General features: G+C 37.9%; 1 protein-coding gene across 3 annotated transcripts in view; it reads right to left on the bottom strand.

The window, feature by feature from the left end:
- The window catches only part of MLIP (muscular LMNA interacting protein), a 407,542-nt gene that overhangs the window by 229,834 nt on the left and 158,018 nt on the right, over positions 1 to 19,690 (bottom strand). For all 3 annotated transcript variants that reach the window (XR_010175988.1, XM_063916721.1, XM_063916720.1), the window contains 5 exons: positions 14,771 to 16,186; positions 11,191 to 11,262; positions 5,946 to 6,014; positions 5,796 to 5,855; positions 3,344 to 3,406 (listed from right to left, as the gene is read on the bottom strand). Coding sequence is in view for 2 of the 3 variants with exons in the window: in XM_063916721.1 (XP_063772791.1) it covers positions 3,344 to 3,406; positions 5,796 to 5,855; positions 5,946 to 6,014; positions 11,191 to 11,262; positions 14,771 to 16,186 (1,680 nt within the window). In the remaining variant the exon portion in view is untranslated. The remainder of the gene's footprint in view (positions 1 to 3,343; positions 3,407 to 5,795; positions 5,856 to 5,945; positions 6,015 to 11,190; positions 11,263 to 14,770; positions 16,187 to 19,690) is intronic.

The raw sequence follows: 19,690 nt of genomic DNA, 5'->3' as shown, positions 1-19,690 counted from the left end.
TTAAGTTTAAGAAAGTGCTCGGACATCCAAGAAGAGATGACAGTATCCCAACAGTGGCATCCTGCCTGCCAGAATGCCGGCAGAGGGGCGAGCGCTACAAGTCCCCTTGCAGGCACGGTGGCTCTCTGCGCTCACCACAGGATCTATTCCCACTCTATGGGTGTCGTGGACACCCACGAGTGGGAATTGTCCTGTGAGCCAGTATTTTGGCTTTTGGCATTGTCGGCTGTCGGGATTCCAGCGATGGTATCCTGACCGCCAGGATCCCAACAGCTGGCAAATTGATTGCCTCCCCTTGGCACAATCTTATAAACATACAGCAAGAGCAATTGTACCAAGTACAGTAAGTATCATAGTTTTTAAATGACCATCTCAGAAGTAATAAAACAATAAATTTTTTAACTTAAGTTTAATTGAAAACAACAAATACTGTACAGTAAGTTATTTGGATTGTTTAATTAAAGGACATGCCTACCCTCAAAAAAGGTTATTGATTAAATGTGCCAGCTGTATCTAAAGCTGTCAAAATGTTAAGTTTCATGCAGATCTCCCCGTGCTACAGCTCAGTCATCCTTGGCATGTAGAAATTATCCAAAAATTCAAACCAGTGAAATCTTACATTTTGATGGCCACAAACATGTTCAAGGTACAATAGCCAACTAGTGCTGATTCAGATTTGTAGTTTGTAATTTATGGATTGTGCTTCATTGATCAAAGTTCATTGATAGCCTACACATTTGCATTCAAGGTTCGCCATTAACCCTTGTGACTTGTCCTCAGCAGGTACCTGAAAGTGGTTGAATATAAGAAAATAGAAATAGTGCAGAGCCAAAAGAAGATAGAGGGCATTAAAAGTGTTCAGGCTCCCCAATGCCAGCATCCAAAGACTAGGGGGTTCTTGAAACAAAGGAGCCTCCTCAAACTATGCAACCCCTTTTAGTATATCTGTAACTTCAACCATGCACAGCTGTGCATGTCAGCTGTGCGTTCCAATACTCAAAGCGTTCCTTCTCTAAGCGTCTTGAAAATGAACAGTTAAAAAAACAGATCCTGCATTGGACTGAACTTAACCATCTTCCTTTTTCTTCTCATCCTCAGGTAATCTGCCTATTGCTATCTGCACCTATGCAAATCATCTATATTCCAAATGTATGTTCAAATCTCCCCATGTAATCTGCCTATTGCTATCTGCACCTATGCAAATCATCTATATTCCAAATGTATGTTCAAATCTCCCCATCTAATCTGCCTATTGCTATGTGCACCTATGCAAATCATCTATATTCCAAATGTATGTTCAAATCTCCCCATGTAATCTGCCTATTGCTATCTGCACCTATGCAAATCATCTATATTCCAAATGTATGTTCAAATCTCCCCATGTAATCTGCCTATTGCTATCTGCACCTATGCAAATCATCTATATTCCAAATGTATGTTCAAATCATTTGTTAGACAGTTTTGTGATTTATGCTTTTGTTTGTAATTTAAAATACCTGCGTTTCAAAGCTTGGTCAGTGCCGCATATTTAATTAAGGCTCACTGGGCTGGTGTTTGTTTAGTCAAACACTGTGTAATGTAACACCTTTGATTAGTGGGACATTTGCCTCAGCTGTAGTTGGGTCAATTTCCCATAGTATATCTGTAACTTCAACCATGCACAGCTGTGCATGTCAGCTGTGCGTTCCAATACTCAAAGCGTTCCTTCTCTAAGCGTCTTGAAAATGAACAGTTAAAAAAACAGTTAAACAAACATTGAACAGCATCAAGAAAGAAATCTGGAACATTATGAGGCCTCTCCTCACCTCTGCCATGAGAACACCAGGACCAATGCCTACTACTTCTGTGTCCAAGAACATCATGACTGCCCCCGGGACTACCCCTCAAGCTCAGCAGGGAACTGAGGGACGTGCGCATCAGGACCAGACTTTGCTGGGTCAGTTCCATTGGACATTAGTGTGCACCCCACATTCTCACACCCACCCGCACTGCTCTCATGAGACCAGGACATTTATCTTTTTCACAAAATAATGTTAGTACAGTTTTCCTGCAAATGTGTCTTTCTCTTCTCTTTCTTCTTACACGGTACTTCCACCCCACTGTGTGCTATTCCCGTAATGTGTACCTCCATTGGTTGCACACCCTGCCAGCAGTAACCTATGCAGTGCGCCCCACATGGCTGCCTCGGATGGTTCCCCTGTGGGCGGGGTGTGCTTCATTTGGATCTTTCCATGCAGGGTATAGCATACTCCTACACACGTGTCAGTTCTCCCATACATGCATTTGGCCCCTGTATGGCTCATCTCCCACTGTGTAACCTTGTAGTGCGCCCAACATGGCTGCCTTATCTGGTGCGCTTGTGGATGGGATGAAAAATGCGTGGACCTGATGTTTTTATTGGAACCCTACTCTGAACTTAAGGACTCTGCAAACTCCCCATTTTGTGTTCTCTTCTAGGGGTGGACTATTCCACCCTGGGTAATCCTACGCAGTGCGCCTAAGATGGCTGCCGCACCTGGTGCCTTGTGATGGTGGAATACACAACCCCTGGAGGTTATTACTCAAAATGCCTACACCAATCATGCATTATTCTTTCTGTGTCTTTGTCTGTGTGGTTTATCTTTTGATGTAATACTTAAATCTTCTGTATTATGTGCATTGTGTGAGTTCTAGTTGGCGCCGCGGATGGCTGCCTCGGTGCTGCTCTGCCAAGCAGCCTTAGTTTTTAGTCTTAAATGTATAATATGTCTACTGTACAGTTGCATATGTGCAGTATGAACTCATATGTGTAATGTTTGTAATGTATGCTACGTTTTTTCCTCCATGTTGCTGCTTGGAGATGCATTGTACCACAAAGAATTCCTAGTGTACGTGAGTACACCTGGCCAATAAAGCTGATTCTGATTCTGATTCTGATTATACTGTAGTCCAGTGATTAATCACATAAATATACATACTGTAGCCTTGCCACCAATGCTCCTTGCCTTTTGTCTCTGTTTGCCCCACCTTCATGGCCAAGTCGATTTTCAAGTTCAGGGAACACATTATTTGTTTATCAAAATATTTTATTTTTGTATTTAGTCAGAAATAAAGATTACTGTTCCACTATTTTAATTCATGAGATGGTCAGCAAGCAATTCATCATTTTAAATACTGTATGTTATATTTGAAAACATACTGTATCTCTGGGCCAAGAAACTGGTATAGTTCTACTAATGGTGAACCTAATACATTTCATTGTTAAAAACATTACTCATAATATAATTAATGATTATTTGAATATAAAGTTAAATGTGTAGCTAATCTTGAACTGCTCATTTGAAATACCTTACAAAATACTTACATTGGCAGATTTAGTATCACATTTCATTTTCATAGATCTTGATGTAGATGCAGAGTTACAGTGCTCACAAGAAAAGAAACAAAACATAAAACTAAATGTTATTCATCCTGCATGACAATGAGCACCTGATAGGCAATCATGCAAATGATGTTCAATAAACACTTAACGTGATATGAGTGGCTAAGATTTATTAGTGGAGCTCACATATTCATCACATAGCAATTTTGTTTTGTCACCTACAGTAGAAATAAAAAGAGACAGCGTAATAGCCTTAATTACTTGCCATAGCAAGGTATCACTTAAAAGGGGAGATTTATCTAAGCTTACAATGAGATAAAGTACAGTACCAACTATAATCAGCTTCTAACACCCACTTAACAAGCTGTGTTTGAAAAATGTAGTATTGCATTACCACATTCCACTTTATTTCTCTCCCAAAGAGACCACCTCCATGACCTTAACTCTTGGATCCAGCCCAAACCAGGGACCACCATGGGACTAACAAACCAGCAAGGAGAGTGCCACCCGATGTGCTCCATTACTAAACTGTTGCAGCCACATAGGAGCCCCTCCCTGCAGCAGAGGATGAGGCTACTTAACAACCAAGACTTAGCCAGAACTAGGGATCTGTGCTGCAATAGACATGAAGGAGATTTCATGCTGCAGTAGGAAGGTGATGAAAGGCATTAGGTAAGTGGAGTAGCTGAGGCACATGACTGAAAGGCACAAGCTGTTTGGGAAATTTTAACTTTGTCACAGTATACATCTCTCTTGTCAAGGGGGCCAGATTGGAGTGAAAAATGTGCTAATCCCTGGAGAAAGACCCATTTAAAGGTTTGTCTAAAAGGCAAAGATAGCCATTCAAAATCACTGTCTGGGAAGGATGGTGCAGAAAGACCTGTCTGAGAGGAGCAGAGACTGTGGGAAACAGGTTGATGATTATCACCTGACCACTCTATAGAGCATCAATTCTGAGCAAAAGCAAAGGACCATTCCTCATAGATACTGTGCATAACTGTGCTTTTCATTGATTTTGTTTGAAAGAACTAAAAGTAAAGATTTTTTGAGAGTAAATGTTCTACAAGTCATGTCCAGAAAAAGAATAGTACATTTTGTATTAATGATTATGTCAATTACTGTACTGTGTGTGGGCAGGGGAGCCCTTACCTTTCCTGCTTTGGCAAATCTACTGGTAATCAAATTCCACCTAGTAAAATTGAGAGATCTACTTCTGTGCCACAGATGCACAGGTACTGTACTATTAACATGAATTGTACCATACTTAAGGGGGGTACACACGGAGAGACCCATGCTTAATTTCTAAGCAATCTGACTAGATTGCTTAGAAGTTAAGCATGGATCTCTCCATGTGTATGCCCATAGCGAAAGCGATGCGCAGCCCCGCACGTCACTGTCGCTGGTGCTAGATTGTGCCTGCATGCAGGCACAATCTAGCAGGTCGTTCTCTTCATCGCTTTGTGAGATGAGTCCCCCCCCCCCCCGCGCTCAGCACACATCGCGCTGTGTGCTGAGCGGGGGGGGAGAGATGTGTGCTGAGCGGACTGTGCTAGATCGCTCAGCACACATCTCTCATACCCCTTTTCCACTAGCTTTAGAAATACGGTAAATGCGTGGGGGCGTGCATTTACCCATTTTCTCCTAGTGGAAACACCCCCCCCCCCCCTGCAAATTCCCGGATCAAGTGATCAACCCGGTAAGCTGTGTAGTGTGAATGGAAGCTGTGTCGAGGCGACACGGCTCTCGTTCACAGTGAATGGAAGGGTAGTGCTGGGAGATCATGTTATCTCCCAGCGCCACCCCTGCCGCGTCACTAGCAGCGTCACCAACCCGGCAATATGCTGGGTCGGTGAGCGCTGTGGTAAAGGGGGCTGTAGCATGGGTCGCAGCCATGTCAGGCTCCCGGCTGCGACCCGTGCTACAGGTGGAAAAGGGGTATTAGAGTGTTGGGTTGTTACACCTTACCATAGCTTCACTCAAAGATGATCTTACGTAAAACCCTTTTTCCTACCATAACAAGAATAGTCCTTCCTGGTGGCAGTGGCCCACTGATTCTCTAGCCCTAGCTGGTCTCTTTTTGAGAAAGAATTTTGAATATGTATCTAACTTTGCACTAATATGATACTTGCAAGTTGAATGAGTTGATTATGTATTCTCTGGCTCAACTAATTAGCAGTGTTTTGCAAAGCTGCTGTGACAGGGATGGATAATTGCAAATACATTCTTTGCAGTTTCAAAGGTAAAGAACTGCAACATTTGACTCGAAGATTTGTGCTCCCTCTGTATAAAACATCCACCAAACTAAGTTATACTAAATAGGTCTAATTTAAAAATAATAAAATGTTTTCAGTGCTTATTTCAGTAGAATAGCAGAAACAGAACAGTTGTTGTTCTGTTATTATAACAATTACAAAAGGCGGGGGTCATGTTATACCTCATCAATTTCAGCACAAATTTCCTCCGTCTGTTGCCTCAGTAATGCAGGAGAACACATCTAAAAAATAAAAGTACAAGTACAAATACAGTGAGTAACCAGCCTTGAGCACAATTTAAAAAGAAAGCCATGAAAATGGTATTACTGTACCTCAGTACGAGTTTCCATTTTATCTTCAGTTGCAGTATTTGCTGTGTTTATTCCAGGTTCATCGATTGCCTGAAGTAAAAACAATTTATGGTTAGGATAAACCATATACAATAAATCTGTATTAGTCTATTCAGTGGTGAATACGATTTACAGAATTAACTTAAAAGTTGATTTTAATACAAAATGACAGAAAATATTTACAACATATAGGAATCACTAGATTAAGATTGAAGCTAAACCTAAAGCACAAATGAATAATCAGAGAACATAGCATAGTATATCCCAGCAGTTGGTAATAGCCACAATATGGCACTACACACATTTGTTTATTGTTCTAGATATACTGTATGCAGAATAACACAAATGAGAATGTGTAATGATAATTTACTCCGTATTATATACACCATATTGAATTTAAATTGCTGTGCAACTAGCAAAAAGAGATGGGCAAATTCCATTTCATGGATACTGAAATGTAAGAAAATTGTAGAGTCTATCCACAGGCTTCCATTGAGTAAAAAAGATTGCCAATAATTTACACGGCCTCCCTTAGATAATTGGCCAAAAATATCATTATTTACAAAGAAGCAATGATCAATGAACACTACGGCTCAGAAATTACAGTATGGGAGCTGGATTCTGCAGCAATAAAGAGAGCAGACTTTGCAGAGATGTCAGTGCTAGCCATGGCATCACAGGACCAGCACTGTTTTAGCGCAGTAAATAAATAATTGGCGTATCCTTTTTATACACAGTGGTCCATGTAAAGAAATAAAAAATCTGTGCTATTTTTCAGCAGGAACTCAGTATCTGAACCTCTCATTAAATATAGCATATTCAGGAATGGGGTTCCTGAACCTCTCCTGGGTCAATTGCATTTTCCATAAGATGACTTTTATTTTAAAAATGATCTATCTATCTATCTATCTATCTATCTATCTATCTATCTATCTATCTATCTATCTATCACTTTTATAATAGATCCACCCCCAGACCCGTAGTACCTGAACCTGTTTTTCCAACAAAATAGTACTGTAAAAAATAGTAAAAAAACATAAAATAATAAGACTAGGCACCGTGCCTCACCCCTTAGGGGGTAGATACAGCATGTGGTCCCAGAGGCTAACATCACCAAGATGAAAAAGAGTGAGTTTTAATCAGGTTCTGAAACTGGCCCTGGTGGCTAAGGTAATTTACATGGATGGGACCCTTGGAGTGGCACCTTTGCTCATTATACTAAGTCTTAAAAAATAAATGCAAATTTATTGAATATACCACTTTCCACTCCTTTCTATTTTAGTACCATAAACTATTTTTTACTTACTAGCACTCCCAGCCTATAACTTCCTCTATTTATTTACTAAAAAAGTTAGGGTCTTTTTAGGTTTCTTAGAAAAAAACAAAAACATTTTATATACTTAAAATCTAAGAATCTGTGCACATCTGTGTTTTCATCAATTTATGTAAAATATGGTACCAACAAACAGTACAGTAGTGATAATTTTACAGTGATAACGTTGAATAAGATACAACTCCATAAAACATTCTTGTACCAGCAGGGGCTCTGGCTCTTAATCATCCCGGGCAATGTACTGTGCGAGCACACATGAAAAGGGGGCATGGTCATGGCTTATTGGGGTGTGCCACAAGTAATGGGGGCCTGGCCTCACAGTATGCCCCTGTGTCTCTGTATGTGGGTGGCCCAACAGAGCACCAGGAGGCTGCGCTGCTCGGCCAGCCCAGGTTTCTCTGTGTGGCCAGACTGGCCCTTCTGGAATTCGCCAGAAGTGCCAGTTAGGCAGTCCGGCCCTGTGTACTAGTAATACTATATTAGTGTACAACTGTAACTGTGAAACGAAATAAATACATGTTAAATTGGGTGTAACACATGTTGGTGCTTATGAGTTAATTCTAGAGATGTGCACAGACCCTGGTGTTTTGGTTTTGGTTCTTATTAAATATCATGTTTTTGTTTTGGCAAAACCACCCTCAAGTGTTTTGGTTCGGATTCAGTTTTTGTTTCGGTTTCGGATTCTATATTTTGATTGAAATCAATAAAAACAGTTAAAATCATGTAATGTGGACCTGTTTACATGCAATCCAAAACCCGAGTTAGGTTTTTGAATCTGAGTTCCGAACTGACAACAGACCTGAGCCAGGACTTAGTTCCGCTCGGAACCCCAAACTGATTCTTCCTAACTGGGACTCAGAACCTCCAAGTTCGGGTTTGTTTGTATTTCAGGAAAACTAAACTGCATATCTCTAGTTAAATAATAAAAGATTATTGTTTAGCGTTCAGTTAAACAAAAACCTTTTATGCACTAAATCCTACATATACAGTTGGAAATTAAACATTCAAAATATACTGTAGACACTCATAATATAGACACAATAATGTCGAGAGGTACATTATGTAGACAACCAAAATCGTGACATTGACTATATGAGGGGTTAGCAATAATTTCCAGATGTGCAGTGCATAGGTGGAGTAGACACACTCTGGTTGTGAATTGTAATCTCTGACAAAAGTTCTTGTGAAATGCTAATGCACAGAACCATATATAAGCTGTACTGCACACTGAAGAAGTCAGCATGTTCACTTCCTTCACAACTTATTATGGAGCTCAACAGAAGCCATTGGAGAGCCATGATCTTCGACTATAAGAGTGATCTGCAAAAGCAGAATATTATTGACCGACTGCAAGTTGCTTTTGGGAAGGAAGCACCATCCCGAACCACTCTGAGTGATTTGCAGAATTTTGATATGAGGGAAGGTTCATGGCACTGTGGCGACCTGTGTCCGCCATCACTGAGGACAATGTTACTGCCTTGTGGTCCACAGTTGAGGTAGATGCCAGGGTGACTGTGTTCTAGATAGAAAGGAAATACAGATGTGTTCACGTACATCTAGCCTCCCTGCACGTTAAACAGCCCTTCTAGTCTGACTCGGTAGCGCTAAACATCTTTATGTGTAACTTTTTTCCATTAAAATGCATCTTATTCACAAATGATGTGAAAAGAATGCACAAGCAGCTTATGCTGATTAAAATGATATGTGGCTTGCCTATATTCTATGTGCAACCCTGGCTGTATCTGCATATGAAATATATGAATATATGCTTGCCGCATATCATTTTAATCAGCAGAGTCTGCCTGTGCATCTTTTTTGCATAGTGATGCAAATAAGACACATTATTGTCAAAAAAAATGCACTCAATGCTAACAGAGATGCATGTAACCTGTCAGCTCACTCACGCCAGGTATCTCCCACTGTGTGCCGTATTGAGGCAAGATGTATGAGGACACATCTGTAGTCATCTCATCTGGCTTCATCCACTAGATACTCCACAAAAAGCTTGGCCTAAGTAAGGTTTCTGGATGCTGGGTGCCCCATAAGCTGACTGAAGAGCACAAGCAAGCTATGGTGACTTGGTTCTACAACAGCTTCAATGGCGGTCACTAAAACTTTGTCTGGGAGATCATCAATGATGATAAATCCTGGATCTACAGTTTCGACCCCGAGACCAAACAACAGTCTCGCCAAAGGTCCTCAATTGGAGGTGCACCACAACAGAAGTTCCGACATGAGCAAAACATGGTCAAGTAGACGGGGGCTGTTTTTGTGGCCAAGTCTGGTCAAGAGCTACCATACCACTTATGCAGTAGAGCACCATCACTGGAGACTGGTATGCCAACCATTGCCTGCTGCAAATGCTGGAAGCCATTTCCAGGCACTGTCAATAGAACTCACGTTCATGGTGCACTTCGCCATCACAACAATGCACCTGCCAACAAGTACAGGAAAGTGGTGGATTTTCTGGCCCATGAATGCATCCAGGAGCTTTGTCATCCACCATAAATCCTAGACCTGGCCCCAATTAAGCGCAAACATTTTGATTCAGTGGAAGCTGCAGTGGAGACCTTCATCTAGCATGTAGAAGATATACCTGCTTTGAACTGTTCTAGCAGCTTCACCAAGTGTTTTGAGTACATGCAACTTTGCATAGACTCCTCTGGAAAATACTCTTAAAAAAATGTGATGTTTACTTTGTAAATATAATGATTTTTGTGCATCCAGAAACTTATTGCACACTACTCGTATGTTGGCAATCAATATGTAGTTAGACAAAATGTAGACAATTAATATATAGAGAGAACAAAATGTCAACATGGACAAAAATGACAACAATCAAAATATAGAAATGATCAGATTGTGGACTAGAGATTATGATGGCATTTCAAATATAGACATGACTATGTTATGAATGTCCACATTTTATCCAGGTCTATTTTTTTGATATGGCCACATTGTTGAGAATCAAAATGAAATTTTCTCACTGTAGGGGTAATTTAGAGTTTCACACAATTCTATTTTGCACTGTATATGTTCTGTTGTCAAGATTATGCAACTTTGAGCAAGTACAAGTGTTTCAGAGTTATACATATCTCAGTTGGATCTCCGCTTGCAGCTGAGTAGATGTAACTTGGTAGGAACTATGGATTTGCATGTAGGTTAAGTGTTTAGAGGATGGGTTGTGAAATCATAGAGTTAAGAGTAAGCAGTCATTTCATATGGATGTTTTTGTAAGCACTTTAAGACAGGATTGGGCCCCCACTGCCACTAGTGAATTCAATGAGTAGACTGTGACACTGTGCCATAGTCTATTGCGCATGTGTATATCTACAGGAAAATGGCACCTGAATAATTTTCCTGGTGATTTCACCATTGGAGGAAAGGTAGTATAGTCTATGGGTGCAGGGAGAGCGTGTAGTCCACTCTGGAATCATGGGCTCATGTGCATTGCACACTCTGTGCTCATTATTGGTGGGCTCCTGGATCTCCTGCCTCATAGGGCTGATGCAAATACATGCTAATAACGATGATGGCTACTTTCACAAGCAATGGATAGGCACAGTGCTCTAATGCATAGATGAGGCCAACTCAGAAGATGGGTGGAGATTAACATTTATTTCTGAGCACGCATCTGCAGCCAACTTGTCTGTGACTCTGAATCGGCCACTGTGTGTCTAATGTAAGTAGCATAGAATAACTAAATACTGTGTATGCAGTATATGCAAACATAAATATGTATTTTCTGAGAACCTACTCAAATTTTGAATGAATGTTCTAACACTGCTATCTAAACAATAATATAATTACTAGATTTACACTCCTTGAAAAAAGCTTATTATAGTATGAAATAATTATAGCAACATTTAAATAAATGCTGAAATGGTCACTAACCTTCTGATCCAGTAGCAATGTGTTTGTAGGAATTGCAGCAAAAGATTTGTAGCGTGACTTGATTTTGTATAACTAAAATGCACAAACAATTATCACCAATTATTTCTATTTATTTCATCAAAACAAAAGTTCATTGATTTGCCTTATCCTGTATATTGCTTAGCTTAGATTTTCATTATTTTCTGTGTTGTTTGCTTTGCAAGCACAAGAACATTTTCCAACCTAACAGAAAGTTATTCATATGCAAGTTAAGTCCATTCAATTATGCAGATAATGTGGTTAATATACAATCAATTAACTTGAAAATTGTACAGTATGTTGGTATGAGCTCTTAAGCTCCAAAGTGAAAAGCAGCTTGCCTGGCTGTAAATTCAGTCAAAGCACACACTACACTAATTGCAAGACTATGTTTATAATGAAAACAGTATACAGGTTGGGTATCCCTTATCCAAGATTCAAAATATCACATTTTTGGGTCCCCTACTGAGATAATGACATATATATTATATATTATGTGTATATATAGATATATTATATAGATATATAATATACATATATATGTGTCATTATCTCAGTAAGGGAAATAAAAATGTGTGATTTTGAATTTTGGCTAAGGGATACTCAACCTGTATTAAATAGAAGCTAGATTCCGAAGTCTACAGTATATGTAGTATATATATATATATAGCATGCCATAGAAGGCAAACATTTAAGTAACACTGTAATCATTTTGCGTCAGTAGAGACAAACCCTGTGCCAATATTTGACTTAAAAATAATAATAATAATAATAATAATAATAATAATAACATTAAATCTTTCTTATACATAGGTTTTTGGTTATAAAGTGTTTTTGGTTATAATGTAAAGCATAAATTGCCCTGTTATAGCTATAGGTTATGTATTACTAAGAGCAGAATAAGTATAGTTTGAAATAGAAAAACCAGAACTGTGAAGAATTTTTAAAGCATGCAATATCAAAATTAGGTAATGGGTCAGATTAATGGATTGGGATGTTGCCCTTACAAACAATTCATTTTATCTGCTCTGATATGGGGTAATATTTTACAGCATCTTCAATGTGCAAACAAAGAGGAAGTGTATGAAGAAAAGGACCACTATAATGACTTGAAGTACAAGGAGGTACTAGATCCTACTATTTATAGCAGTTAAAAAATAAAATTTATTAGAAAATAATAAAATATCACATGAATCATGGAACTTTGTGGCACAAGGTTATTAACATATTAAGGGCCCAATGTATGTCCAGTATAGACTATGAAACAAGTTTGTTATCTCTTGGCGGATAATAAACAACAGTTGTAAACAAATATATACAGGGAACAATCCCAGAATGAATGTACAGTAAGACTCAATAACTCAATGGTCACTGGGAACTATCCCAAATATAATATAGTACTACAAAAACAACATAGAAAATAATAAATGTAGGTCAACAGGTACATACTTTATCAGGTGAATAATGATAAAGTGCAAAGTCTCATAAACATAGTACTGTACAGTCAGGGCCGGATTATGGGAGGGGCAACAGGTGCAGTCGTCTCTGGGCCCCCACAGATTAGGAGCCCCCACACATTGTCCCCAGAATCCCCACTGCTATTAACATAAAACCAGAGTACAGCATTTAGCTGTCTCCATTTTTTCCTCTTCGGCGGCTCAGCTGTTACCTGACAGCAGCTGCCGAGGAGCTTTACTGTAGTCAGAGTCTTGCGGGATCATGAGGTAAATCTCGTGAGACTTTGACTGCCTAGGTCATCAGCCGACGTGGCCAGAAGAGCTGAGTATGCCTGCCAAGGCACTCAGCACCGCTGTACTCAGTGGTTGGCTTGTGTCGCCCATGCTTCCTGTGTCTCCCCCATCCAACCCCCCCCAATAGAGCATCGGTACTGCTAGCCCTGACAGAGTGAACTACTTCAGAGGTAAGCAGCAGTGGAGGGTTACAGATATATTATATATATGTATATATATATATATAAATATATGTATGTATATGTGTATATATGTATATATACACTGTATATATATGTATTAATATATGTGTACATATATATTTATATATATATATATATATATACACAGTATATATATATTTATATATATATATATATATATATATAAAATTGGAATGGCACTCCTGGACCCAGGACACCATTTTTCGTCTTTGATAATTTTATTCATAGGGGCCCCCTCAAATTTGTTGCCCAGGGCCCCCCACAGACCTTAATCTGGCCCTGTGTACAGTACATTTCAAATAAGCAAAGTGAATGTGCTGACATGTTCATATCAGGTAAACAGTAAGAATGTGCAAAATTAAATAGACATACATACATACATACATACATACATACATACATACATTCATAGTACATATCAAATAAATATAAATCAGCAAAATTGCATAATCATGGTATCAGATCAACAAAGGGTTAATGTGTGCAAAATCACAAGATTATAGAACACCTAGTAAATTAGGTGACTGACAAAATCTGAGGTACAGAGTTAAAGTAAAACAGTATGGTTAAGATGTGGAAACCTTCATATAGTATGGAGAGAACAGCTACTGCATGTCATGTATCTGAGTAGTGAATGACACGTGAGCCGGCCCTCATGGCTAGTTCATTTGGCTACAGGGAAGACATTCTACTTACACAATATTTTCTATTGGTGTCTTCACAGCTTTTTTTAAAAAAAAATCATTAACCACCTATACCACATATTTTAATTATTCTAGAATAACATTTAGCTTTTTAAAAAGAGACAACCTACATATTCTATATAGTACAGAGTGGTATGTACAGTATAAATTCAAAAGCTGTGCCAGTTTTTTTTTTCTTTTAAATATAGTAGTTAATTTGTACAACTGTACCCTTTAACATTACAATTGCATAGGTAGCCATTACACAAATGTATCTAATTAGTATTATACAATGTGTTAATAAAAACAATTTGATTTATAAACACTTATAATTTAAAATGTAACTTGAAAAAAACACATAACAAAGCAAATAAATATGCCGTTGATAAATTGTTACATTCCAGAAATTTGTAAAATTGTACAAATGTTGTTTATTTATTGAAGGAATAGTTTTCTGCTGTGACATCCATTATATATATATCATATGTTTGATACAATATATCTCTTCCTCAATATAAAGTGCCAGAAAATCTAAATTAACTTTCACTTGCAGTAAATACAATATTCAAAATGTTCCACATACAGTATACACCTTATCTTACTTCATATGAAATCTAAAAAATGTCTAAATCCGATCTTAAGTATTCTTTGTATATCCTATAAGTAGTTTAAATGTCATCAGCATGCCATGCTACAATTGAAATTGTATGATCAATAATTTATATACTTGGATAATTGCTTAAAATAATGAAATTGCAAGTACAGCTAAACTTGACAAAAAGAGGCAACATACTCTTTTTCCAATAGGCTCAGCATAAATAACATTCATTATACTGTATATACCATGTTTTCTATTATATTAAAATGGTAAATGAGTAACATTTGATTGTGCATACAAGATGCATATCAGATGAACAATATATACCTTTTTATTGTCTGGATCAGAGCTCTGGGCTAATGAGCTTGTTGGCCGCAATTCACAGAATCTTGACAAGACTGATTCTGGTAGTTCCAAAGTGTTAGTTGGCAAATGTATTGGTGTATATTTTCTTGATAATTCTTCAGTACTGTAAGAATGACATGAGTAGCTTGGATGCAGTGGAGGCGATATATCCATTTCTGATTCCATATTTTCATGGTATAGTATGTTTGAACAGGGTTGAGGTAAACCATGAATTTGTTGAATGTCCATGGAGGAGCAAGATTTTTCAGAGTTGTGAATTGAACTCTCACTAGAAGCATAAGAGGGAAATCTAATATCTCTGGATGGTTTACATCTTTTTAAATGTGGTATCATGTTTTCTTTTTGCCTGACATATGATGGATTGAAATGTAAAGGAGGTGGAAATAGTGTAACCTTTCTTGATTTGCCAAATACACAATCTTTTTTTATTGGTGAACATATACTTCTGCTTAAAGGAGGTTTATCATTTAGTAATGAAATATTTTCTCTGGTAGAATATGGTGGTGTAATGGACCTGCGGTACAATTGAGAATATGGTGACACAACTCCTTTCCGAGATATGAGTGTTCCTGAAGACGACTTAAAGTTTATTGAGTCTGGGGAAAATGTTCTAAGTGGCTTCTGGTAGAATAAGGAGTCACCACGTAATATGTTGGAATCTGAAGCTGAAGAAAGAATTTCATCTTTCCTTTGAAATGGGAGTATTTTAGATTCTTTTACATAGTTCAGAGAAAAACAGGATAAAGCTTTTCGAGGTGGTTGTGATGTCAAGGTAGCTTTCTGAAATGTTACAGTTTGGGAAGTTGGCTTAAGTTCTGTTTCATACTGATTTGGATCTGGAGAAAGGCCTCTTTCATAATTTGACTTTTTAGATTTTAGCAAAGAAGTTAAAAATGAAAGTCGTGATGACACAGGTGAAGCAGACTCCGGTCTCGGAACTGGTGATGTGCATATATTCCCGCTACATATTGTTGAGGAGGATCCATAAAATGAGCAGTTAAGTGGGCTGGGACTTCGACAAAGAGGATATTTGATAACCTGTATAGGCAGAGGTGACAATGCATTTGACTTTGCACACTTACTAATATTTGGTGCACCATGGCTTGGAATTTCTACATTATTTGAGGAACCTGAGGATTTTGTTAAATAACTGTTGCCTGAAGATTCTGTAGTTAAAATATTAGATGACTTAGATTTTTGTGATGAAAAATGTGTAGGAAATTGGTTCCTAATTGTAGTCTGCTCTTCATGTATATTTGGAGGCACATAAACGGTGGTAAGTTCTTTAGATCCCATTGTCCCTTTCGCTGGGTATGATATATTTGTCATTTGAAGTTTGTATGAATCCAGGCCAACTGTAGGTACCGAACAAAATTGCTACAATAAAGACGAGAAAACACAATAAAAATTGAGAAAGAAGATGCCAATTTGTACCCTGCCTTATTTAGTTGCATCTATCATTACTTTAAAAGGAATTTAGCACTGCTATGTGTACTATAGTTCTAATAGTTACTGTTACCATGCATTTTCTCTGTCTGTTAGGAATCTAATGAATTGCACATACAAACATGAATACTCAGTATTGTAGTTTGTCTATTATTTTGGTTTTATGTATGGTTTTATATGCTAGTGCACATAGAGCCTGATTTTGAGTCAGATGCAGTGGCAATGTTGGATGCTTTATATCATTTTTTTTACTAATGCACATGCATCCAAGTCGTACGGTGCATGCATCCAGATAGCACACACACAGAGTTGGAGTTGCAGTTGAGGCTTATGGGTAATGCACTGCCTCAGAAATGTTTTGAAATTTTACAGTATTGGGTGTTCCTGGGTGGTGACAGGGAGGCGGCTTAGTAGATGTTATGAGAATGTCATTGATATGTCGGTTTCGTACTGATACACACAACGGACACATAGGAGGCCATACTCGGACAGAGCAAGAAAGTTTCGATGGTGAGACCAATGGTATGTCTAAAGACACACTAATCAGTATTTAAGTGCCTACAGATGCTGACAGTGGACGTTTCATTCTTTGCACATTCATACCCATGGGTGTCCACCAGGGAAGCACTTTGTAGCAGCATTTGCATAATGTCATAGATTTGCCATGGGCAAAAGATGCAGAACAGATGTGGCTGCTTCTGAATCAGAATCAGCCCTATAGTTAGCATTACAGTATGCATTTAATATGTAAGATTTCAGTGTACTGTGTTATTACAAGCATATAATAAGATCATACAATAATACAGCATAACTAAACTGCCCCAAATTACATAAGACCAAAGTTATAGGGATCTGAACATAAAGGGGATCACTTGGCTCAAATACAACAGTACAACACAAAAGCCACCATCTACTTCTCTACATTTGCATTTGCACATATCTACAGACTCTAATCATTGTAATAGACTAGTTCTCTGGGTTAATATGACCAAAACTCTGTAACAGGTTTATTCAACATGCTGCTGTGAAACTACACATCCCAGCATGCCCTGCCATAGTTTTAGCATGTCCTAATAGCAAAACTGTGGCAGGACAACTTGGAAGTGTAGTTCCACAGCAGCTGGAGGGTCGTATGTTGGACACCTCTGCTCTATGAAAACAATCTTTTGAAAGTCATAAAATTGATCTGCTCATCTGATCCCCATATTTTGATTAAACAACTTAGGGACTTAGGGAACAAAGTTCTCATCTAGTCCACTGACTTTGCTCAATGCACATGCATCTTATCTTTTATGCTATCATTACTCACTACTTTCAGATGTCACCTCTTTGCCTATTTCCCTGTTGTACATTACATTTCCCTGATTCTGGTCTACATTGTGCAAAAGATTTATACCTTGGCATACATCATTCATTCATTCTTGAGCCCTCCTATTCCTGCCTGCAAAACTCCTTGTGTACTGCATCTATTTTCTGAAACAATCTTACTTTTATCAGATTGACCTTCAATGTTTTATGGAAACTTTTAGAGCACTTTTTTTTCAAGGCAGCTATCCCATTTCTAGCTAGATTATTCAACTGGCCAGCATATCTAGAGTATTTTATGTACTAGTTCCAAAATGTAATGTATCCTAAAGTGCCATTTTTAAATACATTATTTATTTGCCATGGCAGAAACCAGCTGTGCTTGGTAGAATATGAGCGCCTAAGGATTTTTACATTTTGCATACCTATGCATTAATATTTGGCTGTTCAATTGCTCAACAAACGTTAAATGTATCAGTTATTTACTATTATATTTCAAACTCTTGCAAGCAAATTGGGTACAAATTGTTTGGTCTAAATTTATATTCCTATATCATAACTAACCTATTTCCCTCTTATACAGCACTGTATAACATGTTTGCTTATTATACAGATAGATTAAAGATAAAAAAAAAATATTCTAATTCTAGTAAAAGGGCACATCAGAAGAATTAGAATAAAAGGCACTATTGTTTATTAAAGTAATTTTCATTCATGTATTAACACAAAGTATTTATTAGCAGCTTGTACAATTTGGATAGAGGATTACATCCAATTTTATACAGAAAGTAATCCTTTTTGTGATGGAAGCCACATATTGTTCTTGTAAGTATAGCATAATGTTCAAATTGACAATCTCATTACAGTAATTATTTTAATAATCCTTATAGAGGATTTTGTTATTATTAGCTTAATTTCCATACAAATCAATAATAATTATCTATTAACACAGATTATTAGCACAAGTGTGTGCTTTATAAACTGTATTCTCATATATTTTTTCTGATAGCATAACAACACTATATTTATGTATCCACTGTAGCTGATTCCTATTCCTCTGCATTATTAACTGTACTTTGAATGTTTTATCAAATTGTCATAGATAATTATCTGGTACAATGTTTTATAAATGTTTTAGAACTATTAAATTTAAAGTTGACTTATGTATAAATTATGTTAATGGCCATGTGTCTTAACCCAGTATTCTTCTTTTAAAAGACACACCTGAGGAAGTCATGACTGATGAAACGCATTGTGTGATAGTCGTAAGTCCTGATAGTCGTAAGTCCAAAGTGGGATAAATTGTCTGTTTTTGAATCTTCCCATAACAAGGGACAAGAGCCAGGCCCACATAAAGACCGGTCACATGTATGATGTAAGATTTATTTTTAATTCCAGATGGAGCCGCGCTCATCTAATGTGGTTCCATCGCAAACGTACACTCCCGGCATGACTAGGCAATCCGGTGCCTAGTCACGCTATTGGAGTGAACAGAGACACTCCCATTGCAGTGAATGGTGCACAATTGCATCTCACGTGAACACGCGCCCCAGACGCTGTAATAGGCGTGCCTTGGCAGGCGTGCAGCAGTACAGACGGAGCCATTATTAGTGTTGCTCCATCTTTAACTTTGTATTTTTAGTAAAATTATAAAAAATTGGAAATATGTTGATTGAGTGATGTAATGTAATGTATTGGGTGCACTTTGGTATGAAGGTCTCATTTTAGAATACTCATCCGTGGACTGCCTTGAGAAGGGAATACAATTAATATGAATTGGCCAAATAAGTGGGTCATTGAGCTGCTAAAAACACTCTTGATACACTAAGCGCTCCTCAGGACTAACCACTATAAAAGCTTTTCTGGTCCTAACTAGAAAAAGCACTCTACCTGAGGATAGCTGCTGTAACTTCTAAAAGCACATATTTGAAATGCGCTAACAGCTATACGTATACAGTGTATGTATATATATATATATATATACACATATATATATATATATATATATATACACATATATAATTACCCCAGTGCGGCACTCGACTCATAATAAACGGACTCTGGAGACCAGTAAAGTTCAACAACGTTTCAGTGCTCGCAAGCACTATCGTCAGGTTTATGAGATTAAAC

The sequence above is a fragment of the Pseudophryne corroboree genome, chromosome 4, assembly GCF_028390025.1.
Source record: "Pseudophryne corroboree isolate aPseCor3 chromosome 4, aPseCor3.hap2, whole genome shotgun sequence".
Classification (NCBI taxonomy): Eukaryota; Metazoa; Chordata; class Amphibia; order Anura; family Myobatrachidae; genus Pseudophryne; species Pseudophryne corroboree.
This window is presented reverse-complemented; position numbering and strand designations above follow the sequence as displayed.